A 22,264-nucleotide genomic window follows, 5' to 3' on the forward strand; every position below is an offset into this window, starting at 1 on the left:
TTTGCGGAGGTCTGCGCTCTCGAGTGGCCTTCTAGTTAGCATATTAAAATGAGTGTGATTGAGGGAGGGACGCTACTTTCCAGGTTTGCACGTACGCAATGTTTTAGTATGAAATCCACGCAAGTCTTTGTACATGAGGCCCCAGGACTCCAGGAGACTGACCTCTCTGGGGAAGGCTGACTCGTCGTTGTTGGAGATGAGGTCCTTATGGTGGACAGAAGGGTCTCCAGAGGTGCAGTCATTGGTGTACAGGGAGAAGAGCAGGGGGGACAGCACACAACCCTGGGGGGCACCGCTGTTAACTGACATACTGAGGGCTAGTCCACACGTACCAAACCGATCTTTTTTTCCTCTGTCTTCCCTGGAACCGTATCAAGAATATTTGCGTCCAAATGGATCCATCTCAACACGACCCAACACGTTACTTCATATCCTAGGCCTATAGGTGGCACTGTTTCTCTTACAGAAATTGACCAAAGCTTGCGCGCTGTAGGCTACACAAACAGACAGAATAGGCTAGGACGAACATGGCTAGTGCAAGGAAACCAGAATTGTTTGTGTGGACTGATAGTGAACTGCCAACTGTAGTCAACTGTAAAACTAATAAACTTCATTTTTATGGTTTGTGAATGGTGCAGTCCCGTCCTTTATTTGGCTAACGCAGGTACAAATAATCTCCTTTACTTTCTTTGGTTGTAGGATAGTCCGCAATTCACATTAGTTTTGGCTATCACCGCAAATGCATAGGCTACTAAACGCCAGGTCTACCCAAGTTAGGCTATTCTGTTGCCACATTTATAATATTGCTATAATACCTCCGTTAGTAACAGTCGATACTTTTGACTGCATCAAATCACGCATTCGCATTTAGTGCGCATCTACCATAGGCTTAACATGAGTTACGTGTCTTTGTATGCTCATATCTGACTTCACTAGACTATGAATGCATTTATTTATGTTGTAAGACATGTAAAAGAAATGAATGACACCGGCACTATGCACAAATTAATTTAAACGTAGGCTACACCGCACTTCCCTAATAACTTCTGACTAGTTCTCGCGTCACCGACGATAGCTAGAAATGCATCAAGAAAACACAGGGAAAACACTGTTCAGTCCACCAAGTCATGATAATGATCTTCTCATGAAGTCATGAGAATGAGTCATGATTGGCGCTGTGCAGCACCAGTTGTGATATTTATCCTGCTGAGTGTAATCGTAGGTAATGTCATGTATGAAAACTAGTATTGTTAGCCAATACTATAAGTGTCAAGTCCAGGGCAGCTGAGGTGTGGCGATGACATCATCAATAGGCAGGTATGCGGTTTCGCCGTCCAAACGAACTCACAAGGGCTATGGTTTCAGATTTTTCCACCCTGGAACCAGGTTTCAAAAAAGTGCGGTTTCGGGCAGTGCGTTTACAGCAAAACCGGTGCGTTTAACCCAAAAAGCGTCTCCGTGTGGACAGGGCCTGAGTCTGTAAGGAAGGTGAGGAAGTCTCTAATCCATGAGCAGAGGAGGGGGTGAATGTTCAGATGGGTCAGTTTGCTGTGGAGGAGGTCGGGGATAATGGTGTTAAATAGGGTTGCCAACCATTCCGTAAAATACTGAATCGTCCCATATTTGCAAGGAAAAAGATGTGTTCCGTATTGAACTGATATGGAATGCATTTTGTTCCGTATTATTGAGAATCAACTTGTGCAAATTCGTGACAGATCAGTATTATAAGTTAGACTATGAACGAAAAATACTGTATGTAATAATGTAATAATGTAACAGCTGGTTATCAATTAGCTGCCACCACCTTTTTTTACCGGTATGGTCCGGTTGTTGTCCAAAGTTCCGCACAAAACCAGCACAGACAGAAGTTAGTATAAGTAAATCTGTTTATTAATGATAATTCATTTATAAAAATACTAGATTAAAGCCAGTCAGCAGAAGTCTGGGTCTGTTATCAGATAAATTGCACTAAGCCACTTAACACCACTACAAATCAGAAACCATAGGCTAATTATTGCACACACACACCATAGGCCAATTATTGCACACACACCATAGGCCAATTATTGCAGGTGCACTTCGGCTCAAGGAAAAAATCACTTTAAGATATGGCTAAACTCAACTTCAGTAGTGACTGTGGTTAAAGTCTTGCCAAAGATCCCAACAGCACACTGCTTGATATAATTAAAAAGCCTTTAATATGATGGGCTGACGCGTTGTGACTACTGTCTTCTTCAGAGGCTCAAGGCCACAGTAGCCTGTGAACCTCTGATTTTCAAAGGGGAATCACGGCCAATGCAGGGGGCAACTCTTCTCTTCAATTTCCCTTCCAAATTACTTTTTATTATCTGAACACATCTATCGCAAGAATCTAACATTCTAAGCAACAGCAAAGCAAATGCAAGTGCAGTCGGTTCTCCCGCCATGGTTTTGTAAATCACACACCTGCTACATCTGAAGGCCCACGCATAATAAGGCCTACGACTATCACTCTCTACGCCCCTGTTGCACGTCACATTAATAGCTGATCCTGCCTTCTGGCTCCCCAAAATGCGGCATCATGTGAACAGATCAGCAGGCCTGCAAATTTTCCCCTCGTTTTCAGACACACGTTGCGGCAAAAAGACGTCTCCTATTCCCGCAAATTTAGCGTGATCTCTGTGTGAAAAGGCCTTTTGTTGAAGCATATCCTACAGTGCAAATTCTTCTTGTTTTAGTGTTTAGTTAATAAGAAAGCATTCAATATGAACTGCAAAGGATAGCCTAGGCTATAGGCACATTTTTTTTTTTTTTTTTTGTCGGTTCGGGTCAGGTTCGGGTAGTTAATCAGTGCATATTTTTGAGGGTCGAGTGGGTGCAGATCGACTCTCCTGACGGGTCGGGTGGGTGCGGATGTTAAAAAACCTTTTTTTTTTAAAAAAGGGTACCCGCACTTTTCAAACCACACTCAAGCTTATGGTTATTGTCCCCACCACTTCTAAAAACAAACTGACGCCCTTGACACACACGCACACAATTCATGACACATGGTTAAAACAATCGCCACATCCCTTGTCCGGCAACCTTCGAGACCCTCCCGTATGATTGCACGTTCAGTCCGCGAGCACCGGCGTCCCGGATACCCACAAAAAAAGTCACAAAAAATATAGCGTCCCACGTTGATTCTTGCCTTCTGATTTAGTTAAATAGCATCACTTCAGATGTCCTGTCCATATAGCAACTAACTATGTCCACGCTAACATATCATCTCTGCCCGTCTTCAGTCAGCTCTCTCCTTTTTCTCTCTCCCCACCAAGCACCGTGTAGGCCTACTGTGAGCCACTTTAAGTCACGCATATTACGCTGATAGCCTAGTAGCGTGAGATGACATGTCTTGCTCAAAGTTTTACAGTGCATCTGTGCAAGGCTAGCCTATTTGCTGCAGAGACGGAAAAAAGCCAGTGATGATGGGGGTGAGTGTTTCACTGAGAGTGAGGGGGGAGGTGTGGGTTGGGCAGGCAAGCAAGCAAACCTAAGGGCTGCTGTTTTGTCTCTGGATGTTTCTTTTCTTTTTTTGTGCAAAGCAGCACACTTATTGTTATTGTACTGCTTGCAAAGCAGCACACTTATTGTTGGGGGCCAAGCAGCAAAGCTGCGAAGGCACCCATTGTGTTTGTTAGTTTTCTTATTGGGGGCCAAGCAGAGAAGCTGCGAGGCACCATTAGTGATTCTACCTATTCCTATTATTATTGGGGGCCAAGCAGCGAAGCTAAGTTTGGCGGAAGTGAAGTAATATTTCAGTAAAGCTTTAATGTATCAAAACCAAACTCAGTACATGGGCTCAAGACCCAATAAGGAGGAGGCTCAAAAAAATTTGATGACTTTTTGTGGCGCTATAATGAGCAAAATTACATTTTGGCCTGTAACGGGTAATGTGTTTGAAATTAAAACTTGCTATTGGTGTCTGTTAATGTTAATGTTGATGTACTAGTGGTGTCTGTGGGAGATCCTAAGGCCGACAGATGTGAATTTGTGATGTCAGCGTAATTGATCCGGCTGCCATATTGGATTTAATCAAAAACACCTAAAAGTTTTCAAAGGTCACAAAGTTTATTCGATTTTCACGAAACTTGACGCAGATGATCGTCAGACCATGACTCATAAACGCATTCCTTTTTGGAGCCATATTCAAAACCTGTCGCCCGTCACGACCAATCAAAATCAATCGAAGCCGCCAAACAGGAAGTAAAGTGATATCTAAGCAAGGCTTTTGCGTATCAACACCAAACTCAGTACATGGTCTCAGGACCCAATTAGGAGAAGGCTCAAGAAATTTGGTGCATTTTGACCACTGTGTGTCGCTATAATCACAGGAAGTATAGTCATATTTCAGCAACGCTTTGACATAGATAAACCAAAGTCTGTACATGGGGTCAGGACCCAATAAGGATGAGGCTCAATAAATGTAATGACCTTTGACCACTAGGGGGCGCTATAATCACAGGAAGTGGGCTCATATTTAAGCAATGCTTTCACGTATAGAAACCAAACTTAGTATATGGGCTCAGGACAACATCCTAAGGAGACACAATAATTTTAGCAACCTTTGACCACTAGGGGTGCTATCATTTGCAATTGGGTGTGTGTATAATGTAGCAAAATTGGGTTGTCATGACAACTCCTGCTCAACTGCTTGGCCCCCTCATTGCTGCTTGCAGCTATATTTATAATTCACAAACTTCATCCAATTTTCACGAAACTTGGCACATATTATCTTCAGACCATGTCTCAGGTCACAAACTTCATACTCAAAACTGGTCGCCAGTCACAACCAATCAAAATTGGTGGCGAAGCCGCTAAACAGGAAGTGAACTCAGATCTCAGCAAGGCTTTCACATATCAAAACCAAACTCAATACATGGGCTGAGGACCCAATTAGGAGGAGGCTCAATAAATTTCATGACTTTTGACCTACAGGTAGCGCTATAATTAACAAAACTACGTTTTGGCCTGTATGGGGTGATGTGTTTGAAATTAAAACATATTAGTGATCTCTGTTAATACTTTGGGAGGTCCTTAGGCTGTCACATATCAACTTTTGACATTAACCATGTCCAGTCCAATCCCAATCCAATCCAATCCAATCCAGTCCAATCCAGTCCAGTCTAGTCCAGTCCAGTCCAGTCCAGTCCAGTCCAATCCAATCCAATCCAGTCCAGTTACAATCCCATACAGTCCAGTCCAATTCAATCCAATCCAATCCAATCAACAATCACATGAAGTAGTCTCATATCTCAGCAATCCCAATCCAGTCCAATCAAATCCAATCCAGTCCAGTCCAGTCCAATCCAATCCAGTCCAGCCCAATTAAATCTAATCTAATCAACAATCACATGAAGTAGGCTCATATCTCTGCAATCCCAATCCCAATACAGTCCAGTCCAATCCAATCCAGTCCAGTCCAATCCTGTTCAATCCAATGCAATCCAGTCCAGTCCAGTCTAGTCTAGTCTAGCTTAGTCTAGTCCAGTCCAATCCCAACTTCTGCTTATTTGCTTGGCCCCCACATTGCTGCTTGCAGCTATATTTATTATGCAACTTTCTTCCGCAATGAGAGTCTATGGCAGCCCATAGAACCGTACAGTAAAAAGTTGTGAAATTTGGCACATTGATTCCATACACTCCCATAATCCATTTCACCAAATTTCAAGTCTGAACCCCAGGCGCCACCAATGGGTCAAAGTTAGTGTTGCATTCATGCACTTAACTTTTTTTATATAGTTGGAACCCCTGGACCGACCTGAGTTCAAAACTCCTATTACGTTACGTTCTGCCATATTGGACCTCCGCCATATTGGATTTCATCAAAAACACTTAAAAGTTTTCATAGGTCACAGAGTTCATTCGATTTTCACAAAACTTGGCTCAGATGTTCTTCGGACCATAACTCACAAACGCATTGCTTTTTGGACCCATATGCAAAACAGGTCACCTGTCACAACCAATTGAAAACACGAAGTGAACTCAGATCTCGGCAAGGCTTTCACGTATCAAAACCAAACTCAGTACGTGGGCTCAGGACCCAATTAGGAGGAGGCACAATTAATTAGATGACTTTTGACCAATAGGTGGCGCTGTAATAAGCAAAATTACGTTTTGGCCTGTAACGGGTGATGTGTTTGGAATTAAAACATATTAGTGATTTAATACCTTGGGAAGTCCTTAAGCTGACTGATGGCAATTTGTGACGTCAGCATAATTAATCCTACCGCCATATTGGATTTCATCAAAGTTCATCCGATTTTCACGAAACTTGGCACAGACAATCTTCGGACCATAACACACAAACACATTGCTTTTTGGACCCATATTCTAAACAGGTCACCCGTGACAACCAATCAAATCAAATTTGGAAGTGAACTCAGATCTCGGCAAGGCTTTTAAGTATCAAAACCAAACTCAGTACATGGGCTTAGGACCCAATTAGGAGGAGGCTCTATAAATTTGATGACTTTTGACCACTATGGGGGCGCTATAATCACAGGAAGTAGGCTCCTATCTCAGCAACGGTTTCACGTGTCAAAACCAAACTTGGTACTTGGACTTGGGACCCCATCCTGAAGATGCACAATAAATTTGGTGTCTTTTGACCACTAGGGGGGCGCTATAATCACAGGAAGTCGGCTCATATCTCAGCAACAATTTCATATATAGAAATCAAACTTGGTGTATGGACTTGTGACCCAATCCTGAGGACACACGATACATTTGGTGACCTTCAACCACTAGGGGGGCGCTAGAGATACAGGAAGTAAGCTCATATCTCAGCAACGTACTTGGGACCCCACGGTGAGGACGCACAATACGTTTGGTGAACTTTGACCACTAGGGGCACTATAATTAGCAAGACTTCCTCGTATGAACACCAAACTTGGTATGTGGACTCATGAACACATCCTGAGGACCTACAATAAATTTGGTGACGTTTGAACACTGGGGGTGCTATCTGCCGTCCTGTTCAGAGTCTATGGTTGCTATAGCAACCGCTGCTGTGCTTCATACACTGAGGAGATAAGCATGCAATTGTGGTTGAAATACTCCCGAAACACAAAGAAAACAAACCAAAATATATCTATGCAAGAACATGGGATGTTGTTGTATTCCAAACAATAAGCCAACAGTCGTGGAAGGGCATTACTACGGTTAAATCTCACTATAATCTCATAGCTGTGCGATATGTCCCATTACAACCCATTGATTTGATTCGTGTTCTTGCCGTCCACTAGGCTATTTTGCTGTGGCGCGAACAAAACGTGACGTTACTTGCAAGGGGTCAATTGGAATGATGCATGTAATATAGCCCATTCAACTACTTGTTGTTTTGTTTTAACTTTACCTAAAGGAATAAATGTGATAAGCCAGTTTTGGTCTCAGTCCCTTCACCGTCTGACTAGTTATATATTACTAATATATTAATAAAGCTTAACCAACTTTATTATAAGGGTCCCCCATACTGATAGTTATATTACTAATATATTAATTAAGCTTAACCGACTTTATTATAAGGGTCCCCCATACTGATAGTTATATATTACTAATATATTAATTAAGCTTAACTAACTTTATTATAAGGGGCCCCACGCTTATAGCTATATACTACTAATATGTTAATTAAGCTTAACCAACTTTATTGCAAGCGGTTCCGGCGCCGACAACAGTGGCAGGATGTCAAGGTAGCTCCGTGTTTTTTTCTTGAATTTCCCCTTGGGGATCAATAAAGTATCTATCTTATCTATCTATCTATTGTAAGGGTCCTATAGAGAGCGGTTCATATTGGGATAGGCAGAAGCACAATTTAATAACAATTAGTTAAATAATAATAAGTCATTAACTTTTTTATTAACATATAGTTTGCAAATAAACATTTAACATTTAAATGATGCAAGCAATAACTGTTAATTAGTGCCAAAAAGACACTTTGGTTAAGCTTTAGTTAACTATTAACACATATTATTACAATATTAGTTAATAGATATGCTAAAACATTAACATACAGATTTTATGCAAACAACTAATATTTAATTAATGATTAAAAAACTATTAACTTGTGCCAAATAGATATGTTAGTAACAATTAACAAATATTAACAAAGGGTTAGGTAATTACTAGTTTGCTATTTATTATGGCACCTTATTATGGAGTGTTACAGACTAATCTAACGATTCATTTTTTGATTAATCTAACAATTAATTTGTCCATTAGCAATTATTTTCCCATTCCCAAATATCAGAAAGTTTCTCATTAACATTTCATGCATTGTTTTGCATTAACCTTTCATGTTTTACATGTTTCATTTGTGATGTGATATGGGCTAGTTATTTTAGGGTCATAACATCAGCATGGTGTATCACAGTGGTTCTCAAATGGGGGTACGCGTACTCCTGGGGGTACGTGAAGGCACTCCAGGGGGTACATAAGATTTTAAAATATACATGTACATATATTTAAAAAGTAGAATCCATGCAAAGATACTTTAAAAACAATTATCTAATAAAAATTTCAGGAAAATATAAGTTCATAAAATGAATTTTATACTTCAGTAGGCTATTCAAGTTGAAGGAGTCCCCCCCATACCAGGGCCCAGTTCCCCGAAAGCATCTTAAGCCTAAGAGCGTCGTAAAGTCCCTCTTATGAACGTCTTAAGATTTGCTGACTGTTTCCCGAAACCATCATAGCTTAAGAGCGTCGTGAAAACACTCGTAGATCTACGAGTGCTCCAGAGTACTCGATACCGGCTAAGAGCGTCTTAACAGTACTTCTCACTGAGGTCACCAACAGGACATACAGAGGAATTACAACTTAGAATACATAATCCATCTTAACGTTCCCATTCTTTATTGTGTTTACCTGTGATGAATCAGATTTTAGCGTGCAAAATAGCCTACATTTAATGGTCATAATAATGTGATGAAAAGCGGACAAAAATGCAATCAAGTTATGAAACGAGACGTTGCCAGAATAGTTTGACATTATCTTTGCTAAGTGAATATTTTATTAGGCCTATGAGGTAAAAAGCAGAGAAAGTAACATGTGGTGTAGTCTGTAGCCTACTGCATCAAAATCTAAGCCTACACATTTCCTCTCTTTCTTACTCGACTTCTTTCTTATCTTCAAACGTGTTCTTAAGTGACACCGCGAAAAAATATTGCATGGTGCAACAATTTCTCTTAACTCCAAGTTCTTTCATTGTATCTGTCCCATTGAAAATCCATGGGTTAATACGGCCCTGTCCCTAATGGTCAAACATCATTAAATTTACTGTCCGTCCCCAGGATGTGGTCAAAAGTCCACGTACCAAGTTTGGTGTCAATATGAGAAAGTGTTGCTAATTATAATGCCCCTTGTGGTCAATGGTCACTTAATTTATTGTGCGTCCACAGGATGTGGTCCCGAGTCTATGAACCAAGTTTGTTTTCCTACGTGAAAGCATTGCTGATATATGAGCTAAAACCCTGTAACTCTACCACCCCCCTAGTGGTCAAAAGTTGGTAAATTTATTGTGTGTCCTCAAAATAGGGTCCCAAGTCCATATACTAAATTTGGTTTCTATACGCTGAAATATGACCCTACTTCCTGTGATTATAGTGCTACTAGTGGTCAAAGCACAACAAATTGATTGTGTGTCCTTGGGATGTGCTCCTAAATCCACATACCAAGTTTGGTTTTGATAGGTGAAAGTGTTGTTAATTATAGCACACTTAGGCAAAGTCTTTGGCAAGATCTGAATGTAAACAGATAATACCTTTTCAAGTTTTTTTTTTATTTCCTATTTCTTTCAATTCTTTAACTTAAGACATGTAAGAAGTAAGTTTATTAAGCTGGGCAAATTACAAACTGACAAGTTACATTAGCCCTAGCACTATGAGCTACTTATAAACATTAGCTAGAATAGCTAGCTTCTAAGTGTGGCAGCTAAGTTATTATTTCATGTTCTGTTATGACATTCTTAACGTTTTGACTATGTTACAACTGATAAAAGCAAGACAAATAAAGTAACCAAATCGCTTTGCAATATTTTAGTCTAGAAATACTCATGGGTGTTCATTTACCATAATGTTAATTACAGTAGCCTAACGTTATGACCTAACGTTATCTCCACTTGCTGTTACCACCAGTTTTAATAACTTTACATTTACGATCATGACCCATTTCATCTAACAACACCACTGGCATCTTTCCTTGACTATCAGACCCCAAACAGCAATACATTGAACTACAAAGATGTTATAGTAATGGTGTTCAGTTCATCATAATCGTTATGACATAATGTAATTTGCAGTCAGTCTCCCATCTTTTTGCCGTCCAGCATGGAGCCGTCACGTGACTTAAGTCACGTGTCTGCAAGGGGTGAATACCATTACTGTCAGCCCCACTAGCAAGGGAGACATGCAACATGGAATGTTCAGGTGCACAAAACGACAGTTTATTAATATTCTGAGACTTACTAAACACTCACAGACGTAGACCATACGGAGGTAATGCATAAACATAATGCTAAACTAAATGTACATTCATTTCCTGCTAGACTGAATTGCACTTTCCATGCACACTAAGCTAAACTACACTGAATGCATGGAAAGTTGCTAGCGGAGTTTACATGTAGTCACGTTAGACTCAGTGTGTATGAACTCGTGGTCATAATGAAAACATTAATAAACGTTCTCTAAGTTACTAGAATTGCACCCAAATCTTAACAATACATGTGCCAGGTGGTATATCAAAGTTTTCAACTTAAACAACATTTTACAGTTAAAAAATTAAAACAAAGTGCGGAGAGCTTTATACAGTCAACCTACGCAATGCAAAGCATACCGCTTCTGAATCGGCTATGGCAACAATACAAGGACAAAACGCAGCAGAGCTGCAGTATAGCGTTTCTCCAAAGGGGGCTTCAAAACACCAATCTCAATAAAGCTGCTTAATTACGGCGAAAATCACATACAAACACTAAACTACATTTCTAACTCTGTTACACCCCCCTCCCCTGAATTTCACCAAATTCAAGCAGCAACCAAATAGTACTTCCAAAGGCAAAGAGTACACTACTTTCAAACACTAGACAGAGAGTCACCAATTACAGGACAGCCAACCACAGAGGTATCCAGTAAGGATGAAGTGGAAGAAGAGGAGCGCAAACTCTCACACAACCAACCACTGGCAGTAGGGTGCCTTATACACCCCACAAGACCATAAAGCCATAAACCATAAATTCCATAAATTATCCACAAAGCTAATCAGAAAAGCTAGATAAATAATAATATGTCATTAACTTTTATATTAGGATATAGTTTGTAAATAAACATTTAACATTTAAATGATGTAAGAAATAACTGTTAATTAGTGCCAAAAATATATTTAGTTAACTATTAACATATATTAATACAATTTTAGTTAATAGATTTATTAAAACATTAACATACAGATTTTATGCAAACAACTAATATTTAATTAATGATGACAAAACTATTAACTTGTGCCAAATAGATATTTTAGTAACAATTAACAAATATTAACAAAGGGTTAGGTAATTACTAGTTTGCTATTTATTATGGCACCTTATTATGGAGTGTTACCGATTAGTTGACTAATCGAACAAACAATCGTTAGATTAATCGTTTATAAAATAATAATTTGGGACAGCCCTAAAAGTAACTGATCATATTTGTAAAATGTTTTGCTTGCATAAATGGCGAGTCATTAAGCATAAACTGCTCACAATGTAGTTTGTGGCAATGTACAGAACAAAAACCTCTTCTTACTATTCTTACTATTCTTACTATTAACCTTGTTATGGGAGAACATTTTTACATTGTGTTTGTTAAAAATGACTGATGGCCGATATATGTTATCAGTTGTTGGAAAAACTCATACGTCGAAATTGGTATCGGCCCTCAAAATCCCATATTGGTCAGGCCCTATAAGGATGTGGAGACAAATTGACGTACACTCACACGCATCCACACACACACAGACACCCACACATGCACACACACACACACACATCCACACATCCACACACACACACACATCCACATAGGCACGCACGCACTCACACACGCACACATGCACACAGGCACACGCATGCTCACACACAGGCATGCACATACAAGCATACATAAAAGTTTCAAGAGTGGGGGATGGAGTAGGAGATGGAGACAAATTGATAAGTGAGGAACGGATGTACAGGACTGAGCTTTGGTCATATTTTGTACCGCTATGCGGTACATCTAGTTTGTATTCTGAATACGTAACGCCAGTACATGTATTCCGTTTCTCCCCAACACTGTTCACAGAAAACTGTGTCCGGCCTACTCTCCTTTCGGGGGGCCCGGTGCAGCCCCAGGAATCGTTGACACAAATTTACAATTTCAAAAAGAAAAAGAAAAAATACGAAAGAAAAAAAAAAAACTTTGACTAAACCCACATGACCAGCATAGCTAGCGCAGCAGTCATAATAACCCACATGACCAGCATAGCTAGCGCAGCAGTCATAATAACCCACATGACCAGCATAGCTAGCGCAGCAGTCATGATAACCCACATGACCAGCATAGCTAGCGCAGCAGTCATGATAACCCACATGACCAGCATAGCTAGCGCAGCAGTCATGATAACCCACATGACCAGCATAGCTAGAAAGCAGTCATAATAACCCACATGACCAGCATAGCTAGCAGCAGTCATGATAACCCACATGACCAGCATAGCTAGCTTAGCAGCATGTCATGATAACCCATTACGACTAAAGAAGCTGCAGCAGTCATGATAACCCACATGACCACCGCTGAAGCGCAGTCATGATAACCCCATGACCACGCAGCTAAGCGAAAGCAGTCATGATAACCCACATGACGGCATAGCCGCCGGCGTCGATCAGCATAACCCATGACCAGCATGACTGGGGCTAAAGAAAGCAGTCATGATAACCCACATGACCAGCATAGCTAGCTGAGCAGTCATGATAACTCATTGATGACCCCAGCAATGATAGCTAGCGCAGCAGTCATGATAACCCATTACGACAGCATAGCCGTTTGCGAGCAGTCATGATAACCTACATGACCAGCATAGATAACCTATGACCAGTAGCTAAGCGTCATGATAACCCACATGACCAGCATAGCTGGCGCAGCATCGCGATAACCCATGACCGGTATAATAACCCACATGAAGCATAGCTAATCGCGATAACCCACATGACCAGCATGGCAGCGCGAAATCGCGATACCCCATGACCAGCATGGCTGGGCCAGCAGTCAAGGATACAACCCACATGACCAGCATATAACCCACATGACCACCGCATAGCAAGCGCAGCAGTCATGATAACCCACATGACCACCACCGTCATGATAACCCACATGACCAGCATAGAGCAGTCATGATAACCCACATGACCAGCAGCATAGCTACAGCAGCAGTCATGATAACCCACATGACCAGCATAGCTATTTAGCAGTCATGATAACCCACATGACCAGCATAGCTAGCGAAAGCAGTCATGATAACCCACATGACCAGCATTAGCTGGGGCGAGAGCAGTCATGATAACCCACATGACCAGCATAGCTACAGTCATGATAACCCATACATGACCAGCATAGCTAGCGCAGCAGTCATGATAACCCACATGACCAGCATAGCTAGCGCAGCAGTCATGATAACCCACATGACCAGCATAGCTAGCGCAGCAGTCATGATAACCCACATGACCAGCATAGCTAGCGCAGCAGTCATGATAACCCACATGACCAGCATAGCTAGCGCAGCAGTCATGATAACCCACATGACCAGCATAGCTAGCGCAGCAGTCATGATAACCTACATGACCAGCATAGCTAGCGCAGCAGTCATGATAACCCACATGACCAGCATGGCTAAGCAGTAACCCACATGACCAAAGTCATAATAACCCACATGACCAGCATACGACCATGATAACCTACATGACCAGCATAGCTAGCGCAGCAGTCATGATAACCCACATGACCAGCATAGCTAGCAGCAGTCATGATAACCTACATGACCAGCATAGCTAAAGCATGTCATGATAACCTACATGACCAGCATAGCTAGCGAAAGCAGTCATGATAACCCACATGACCAGCATAGACCAGCAGTCATGATAACCCACATGACCAGCATAGCTAGCGAAAGCAGTCATGATAACCTACATGACCAGCATAGCTAGCGCAGCAGTCATGATAACCTACATGACCAGCATAGCTAGCGCAGCAGTCATGATAACCTACATGACCAGCATAGCTAGCGCAGCAGTCATGATAACCTACATGACCACCGCTTCGCTAGCGCAGCAGTCATGATAACCTACATGACCAGCATAGCTAGCGCAGCAGTCATGATAACCTACACGACCAGCATAGCTAGCGAGCAGTCATGATAACTCACATGACCAGCATAGGCTAGCTTAGCAGTCATGATAACCCACATGACCAGCATAGCTAAGCGCAGCAGTCATAATAACCCACATGACCAGCATAGCTAAAGCAGTCATGTCATGATAACCTGACAGTCATGATAACCCACATGACCAGCATAGCTAAAGAAAGCAGTCATAATAACCCACATGACCAGCATAGCTAGCAGCAGTCATGATAACCCACATGACCAGCATAGCTAGCGAAAGCAGTCATGATAACCTACATGACCAGCATAGCTACGCGAGCAGTCATGATAACCCACATGACCAGCATAGCTGGCGCAGCAGTCATGATAACCCACATGACCAGCATAGCTAGCGCAGCAGTCATGATATTAATGACCAGCAGTCATGATAACCCACATGACCAGCATAGCTAGCGCAGCAGTCATGATAACCTACATGACCACCGCTTCGCATAGCGCAGCAGTCATGATAACCTACATGACCAGCATAGCTAGCGCAGCAGTCATGATAACCTACATGACCAGCATAGCTAGCGCAGCAGTCATGATAACCTACATGACCAGCATAGCTAGCGCAGCAGTCATGATAACCTACATGACCAGCATAGCTAGCGCAGCAGTCATGATAACCTACATGACCAGCATAGCTAGCGCAGCAGTCATAATAACCCACATGACCAGCATAGCTAGCGCAGCAGTCATGATAACCCACATGACCACCGCTTCGCTAGCGCAGCAGTCATGATAACCCACATGACCAGCATAGCTAGCGCAGCAGTCATAATAACCCACATGACCAGCATAGCTAGCGCAGCAGTCATAATAACCTACATGACCACCGCTTCGCTAGCGCAGCAGTCATAATAACCTACATGACCACCGCTTCGCCAGCTAAAGCAGTCATGATAACCTACATGACCACCGCTTCGCTAGCGCAGCAGTCATGATAACCTACATGACCACCGCTTCGCTAGCGCAGCAGTCATGATAAATGATGTGAGTGGATAACTAAACCCACATGACCAGCATAGCTAGCGCAGCAGTCATGATAAATGATGTGAGTGGATAACTAAACCCACATGACCACCGCTTCGCTAGCGCAGCAGTCATGATAACCCACATGACCACCGCCAGAAGCTTAGCAGTCATAATAACCTACATGACCAGCATAGCATAGCGCAGCAGTCATAACTTCCACATGACCAGCATAGCTAGCGCAGCAGTCATGATAACCCATTACGACCACCGCTTCGCTTAGCGCGAGCAGTCATGATAACCCACATGACCACCGCCATTAAGAAAGCAGTCATGATAACCTACATGACCCACCGGCCGTAGCGCAGCAGTCATGATAACCCACATGACCAGCATAGCTAGCGCAGCAGTCATGATAACCTACATGACCACCGCTTCGCTAGCGCAGCAGTCATGATAACCCACATGACCAGCATAGCTAGCGCAGCAGTCATGATAACCTACATGACCACCGCTTCGCTAGCGCAGCAGTCATGATAACCCATTACGACCACCGCCAAGAAGCAGCAGTCATGATAACCCACATGACCACCGCCTGCTAGCGCAGCAGTCATGATAACCTTACATGACCACCGCCATAGCTAGCAGTCATGATAACCCACATGACCAGCATAGCTAGCGCAGCAGTCATGATAACCTACATGACCACCGCTTCGCTAGCGCAGCAGTCATGATAACCCACATGACCAGCATAGCTAGCGCAGCAGTCATGATAACCTACATGACCACCACCGCCTAGCCAGCGCAAAGTCATGATAACCTACATGACCACCGCCTAGCTAGCAGTCATGATAACCTACATGACCACCGCCAGCTAGCGCGAAAGCAGTCATGATAACCTACATGACCACCGCCTACGCAGCAGTCATGATAACCTACATGACCAGCATAGCTTAGCGCGAGCAGTCATGATAACCTACATGACCACCGGCATACGCGAGTTAGCGCAGCAGTCATGATAACCTATTATGACCACCGCCGGCCATTAGCTGAGCAGTCATGATAACCTACATGACCAGCATAGCTAGCGCAGCAGTCATGATAACCTACATGACCACCGCTTCGCTAGCGCAGCAGTCATGATAAATGATGTGAGTGGATAACTAAACCTACATGACCACCGCTTCGCTAGCGAAAAGCAGTCATGATAAATGATGTGAGTGGATAATCAAACCCACATGACCACCGCCACAGCGCAGCAGTCATGATAAATGATGTGAGTGGATAACTAAACCTACATGACACCACCGCTAGCGCAGCAGTCATGATAAATGATGTGGAGTGGATAACTAAACCTACATGACCACCGCCAAGCGAAGCAGCAAAGTCATGATAAATGATGTGAAAGTGGATAACTAAACCTACATGACCACCGCCAGCTAGCGAAAGCAGTCATGATAAATGATGTGAGTGGATAACTAAACCTACATGACCACCGCCAAGCGCCCGCAGCAGTCATGATAAATGATGTGAGTGGATAACTAAACCTACATGACCACCGCTTTCGCTAAGAAGCAGCAGTCATGATAAATGATGTGAGTGGATAACTAAACCTACATGACCACCGCCAGCGCAGCAGTCATGATAAATGATGTGAGTGGATAACTAAACCTACATGACCACCGCCGCAGCAGCAGCAGTCATGATAAATGATGTGAGTGGATAACTAAACCTACATGACCACCGCTTCGCTAGCGCAGCAGTCATGATAAATGATGTGAGTGGATAACTAAACCTACATGACCACCGCTTCGCTAGCGCAGCAGTCATGATAAATGATGTGAGTGGATAACTAAACCTACATGACCACCGCTTCGCTAGCGCAGCAGTCATGATAAATGATGTGAGTGGATAACTAAACCTACATGACCACCGCTTCGCTAGCGCAGCAGTCATGATAAATGATGTGAGTGGATAACTAAACCTACATGACCACCGCTTCGCTAGCGCAGCAGTCATGATAAATGATGTGAGTGGATAACTAAACCCACATGACCACCGCTTCGCTAGCGCAGCAGTCATGATAAATGATGTGAGTGGATACTGAACGAGACTTCATTTTTTATATCTGCAGCTGAGATTATTCCTTATTATTAATGTATATTTTAGTTAAGTCCAGCAACCCAACATGTCATAAATCATAAATGCTATCATTATTTTTTCACTTAATACAGAGACTATAGCTGGTGTTGCCATTACACGCTCTGGTAACACCTTGATAGCAGGTGAGAGTTCTGTCAACTTGACCTGTGATGCTCAGGGCTTCATCGTCGACAGAGAGTGGACAAAGGATGGTAAACCTCTGTCTCTCAGCAACAGAACCACCTTCTATGAGAAGAACAGAACACTGTCCATCAGCCCAGTAGAGACAGAAGACAGTGGGCAGTACACATGCATAGTCAGCAATCCTGTCAGCTCTGGCCGTGATGACTTCGAGCTTGTTGTCAATCGTGAGTAAATCTGAATTATGCCCTGCCTTGATGCAAGATAAAACAAGCTGGATGCAAGATGGCAGTCTCAGACCCATCTTAGACTTGAGGCACCTGAATGCTTACTTGAAACAAATACCATTCAGGATGATTACTCAGTGTTGAATCCTGAACAATAAAGACAGTAGAAGATAAGAAAGATAAGAAAACTAACAAAACTATATACTAAATACACTATATAAGTTAAATTAAGAAAGTCCAATGTGCTTGAGGGTGATCAAGCATAAGACGCTTGTAGTTGATCACCCTCAAGCACATTGGACTTTCTTAGCAGGGAGTCCCAAAAGTATATTTTATTCAAAATGTGTGAACTCTGAACTCTGTGCATACACAGCTCATATTGTGAACAAGTAATATCCTACAAATAATTCATATAACTCAAACTATAAGAGTTTTATGAAGTGCTGGCAAAAACATCTGAAATGACCACCATTCTAACTTTCACTCACCTGATGAGAACTTTGTGAATTTGTATGAACATTTGAATGAGTGAATAAAAAATAGAAATAATTATCCCAGAAAGTCCAAGAAATATGACTTGAATAGAAGTTAGTTAGTTATTAACAATTCATTTAATAAACTTTTAAGAATACTTTGAGCACTGGTGCAGTCAGTCTCTTGCACCTCTTGCAAAACAGCGCCAAAACAACCACCAGTGGACAAAAAGAGTATTACATGTGTACTGTTAAGACTCGCCATAGAGAATGAATGGGGGAAATTACGGAGGTTATAGTTTGACGATGTTGTACTCCCGTGCAGGCCAGATGCTATATACCACGGACATGATTTGGGGGGCCACCCAAAATGAGGGCCGTAGTTTGGGGACCACTGCTCTTGCATGTGAGGCCTTGGGCCTAGTTTCTCATGGTGCACCTATATAGACCTGCAAAACGGGTTGGAGATTGGTTCAGATCGATGTCACGGCGCCTTCACACAGTTGCGTGCGTTGGAGTGCTGGAGACGTATCCCATTCACTTTACATGGGCTCACGTCATCCGTTGCCCAACTGAATTGTGGGTCCGTGCGTCACGTTTCTCACGTCGCTCGCTTTGAGAAGTTCAGCTGTTGCTGCACCGATAGACGGCACCGGCCAATCAAGCCAATCGATGGACGGCACCAACCAATCAAATTACGGTTATACTTCAAGTCATTTGCATAGCTACCGTCGGGAACACCCACTGGCATGCGTTGACTGACGGAACGCAACTGTGTGTGGGAGCCGTCACCATCTGAGAATTGTTATTGTCTCCTGTTCTCCTTCAGAATACAAAGGTTATATTCATAACCATGATTTTCTGGAGCCATACGTCACTCAGAATGCTCAAACTCACTCACAAATCACTCAAACTATATTTTATATATCCTGTTGTTCACCAAATTCAAAGGCTACTATCAACACTAACAATAACAACAATGTTTTTAGCTCATGGGAAAAAAGACCTCAAGCATTGTGTCTTTCAGTGTTGAATCCAAAATAGATGTAAAATGAGCTAGATATATTATTTAGAAAACATATTGAACTACTATAGCTAGCGCTAACATCAGCGCTATGTACCTAGGGCCCTATGTTCCCAAAGCCCCATGTTCCCCAGCGATTTAAAGCCCAAAAAGTCCTGCTATAATCCTATGCACAACGCTATTGCAAATAATTATACATGATATGATCTCACTAGCGGCTGTCATGATAATATTACGCATAAAGCACAAACATTTATCATGAATACAGAAGACAACGTAATAAAACACAGCATATCCCTGCTGTGGAAAGGTCGCAAAAGAGGCAGAGAAGGGGTAAGATTGTGAGTTTAGGGTCCCCTACCATATAAGTAGTATAAGTATATATACTCTTTTGATCCTGTGAGGGAAATTTGGTCTCTGCATTTATCCCAATCCGTGAATTAGTGAAACACTCTCAGCACACAGTGAGCAGTGAGGTGAAGCACACACTAATCCCGACGCAATGAGCTGCTTGCTACAGCAGCACTCGAGCAGTGAGGAGTTAGGTGCCTTGCTCAAGGGCACTTCAGCCGTTCTTACTGGTCGGGGTTTGAACCGGTAACTCTCCGGTTACGAGTCCGAAACGCAAACCAGTAGGCCACGGCTGCCCAGGTACAGTACGCAGGTACTGAGCATGCACAAAGTATCAATGGTTCCATGGCACATCTCCAAACTCAGTACATGCATCCATCTGTATCACACAATGCCGTTGAAACTTTGCATTTAGTATTGCAAAACTGTTTCACAATGCATGTAACATAGGTGTCTTTGACTCAGATTTCGTTGGATGCTTAGGAGGCTTAGTGCATTTGCAGGTCAGATGCTCACTAAAATGGGGTGAGCTATGTCAGACACCGGATGATAAAGGTGGCATAGTTGATGATAATTCTATGCATATGAGGATCTTTTCTTGGTTTAACTAGTCATTTATTGTCATTCATAAATCGCTACAAACTTTTTTTTAAATCGGTAGTTGACAGAAGTAAAGGAATGGGAAGGGAATTTTCCCCTTTGTTGCTTGACCCAATGATTTCTGACTGAAAACACTTCCGCATAGGATGCGCCATTGCTTCCTTGCGTATCCATCCTTTCTCCTCTCTCCTCATCTCTTCTGGTGGCGATTAGACAAATGAGACATCCTTGATGACGTCGATCTTTGAACAATTTCCAGAGCACAAGTCAGGACATGAGATGCAGCCCATATGACAACACATATTTCTTTAGGTTTATAGACCTTCATGATTCACATTCTGTTTCAAGTACATTTGAAATGAGTATTATGATGTGGTTCACTGACACAACTTCAGTCCTTCAGTAAACTGGTGAGATAATTAACAAGAAATGTGCATGTTTTTTGTCATACAGTAGCACCTGATCCTGGTGTCGGAGTAGGTGGATTTCCAACTTGGGCTATAGCTGTTATAGTAATAGCTGTCTTAATTGTACTTGTGATCCCTGTCATCCTTGTATTGAAGAAAAAAGGGTGAGTTCAACTTCACTATATCATCAACTTGCTCATCCTGATCACTCGGTAGAAACTGAAACTGTCTACTCTTACCATTGTCCAGCTTTCAAAATCATACCACTTCCATGTATGGTATGCTCTCAATTACTTTTTATTTTCTATTACCCTCTTTTGTAATGTTCTAAATCATAGCAGTTACTTATGTTAAAGGGGTGACTCAAAATTTTGGATATAGGACCTAATTTCCAAGTTAGCCAGTGTGATATTTATCAGTGGAGACCGTTTTCAACACATTTCATCCAGTCCTTCTAATTGCAGAGTTCGCAGGTGCTAGGCTAGCGCAAGTCATCGGTATGTGCTAGCCTGCCACTAAAAACAGTCTTACCATGCCAAATTAATTTTTCATACATATTTATTTCAAGATATCTCTTTTGGATTTTAAGTAGTTATCTCACTTGGTTTTCACATTTTTTTCCAAAAGGGATTTGAAAGTGTGTATACCCCAGATGTTTTTATTTAGGATGAGAGTAGCAGACAGGAGCTGTCTCAGAGCTGTGGAGTGTGTAAAACCTCACTTCTATAAACATTGTGAGACATGATAGTATAGGCACACTGGAACCCATGGGAATTTTATGGATAAACATATGCTAAGTTCTCATTTTTACTATTTGTAGAAAAATATGCCCTCCAAAAAGCCGAGAAGGTAAGAATATGTTATCTCTCTCTTCCACTGTCTTTCTTTCTATCTTTCAGTGTGTGTGTGCATGCATGCATGTGTGTGTCTAGTATGTGTGTCTGTGAGAGAGAGAGACAGAGAAAGATGGAGAGAGAGGCTGAAAATGAAAACCATTAATTACATTGCATTACACGTTAAAAATGTCATCACAGAGTAGCTACAGGAAGGACTACTGTTTGATTGTTTGATATCCCTCTCTCACACAGCACCTGCCAAAGATAATAGCCCAATGGTGAGTCCTTATCCACATTCTTCTTTAATGATCTTTGGCTGCATGATTCAGATATACTTTCTTTTGTGTTATCAGTGTAATGAGCTGCATGCTTCACTGCTCTTGTATTATCAGTGTAGTGAGCTAGGTTCCCGTTAGTGTTCTCTTCCTGTTTCATCACACCACCACATAACCACTTTGGTCAACATGACTGTTGAAGGGTAAAGTGTGGAAGTACTGTCTTGAGCTAGTTGGTCACACTTAGGAGAACGCAGAGGAGTAAGTTTGATGATGGGATTTTTATTTTTCCCAAATGAGGCCAATATTTGGCAATTAGGACAACAAAAATAAACAAAAGAAAAAAAAAGAAAAAAAAATACTTTCAA

General features: G+C 42.1%; 1 protein-coding gene across 2 annotated transcripts in view; it reads left to right on the top strand.

The window, feature by feature from the left end:
• LOC125306553 (carcinoembryonic antigen-related cell adhesion molecule 6-like) overlaps positions 1 to 22,264 on the top strand; it is a 57,492-nt gene that overhangs the window by 23,978 nt on the left and 11,250 nt on the right. The window contains exons 5-8 of one of the 2 annotated variants that reach the window (XM_048261973.1): positions 17,655 to 17,930; positions 20,832 to 20,949; positions 21,606 to 21,634; positions 21,874 to 21,899. In XM_048261973.1, coding sequence (XP_048117930.1) covers positions 17,655 to 17,930; positions 20,832 to 20,949; positions 21,606 to 21,634; positions 21,874 to 21,899 — 449 coding nt within the window. The remainder of the gene's footprint in view (positions 1 to 17,654; positions 17,931 to 20,831; positions 20,950 to 21,605; positions 21,635 to 21,873; positions 21,900 to 22,264) is intronic. The other variant, XM_048261974.1, reaches the window with a different exon arrangement.

Source organism: Alosa alosa, chromosome 13, assembly GCF_017589495.1.
Source record: "Alosa alosa isolate M-15738 ecotype Scorff River chromosome 13, AALO_Geno_1.1, whole genome shotgun sequence".
Lineage (NCBI taxonomy): Eukaryota > Metazoa > Chordata > Actinopteri > Clupeiformes > Clupeidae > Alosa > Alosa alosa.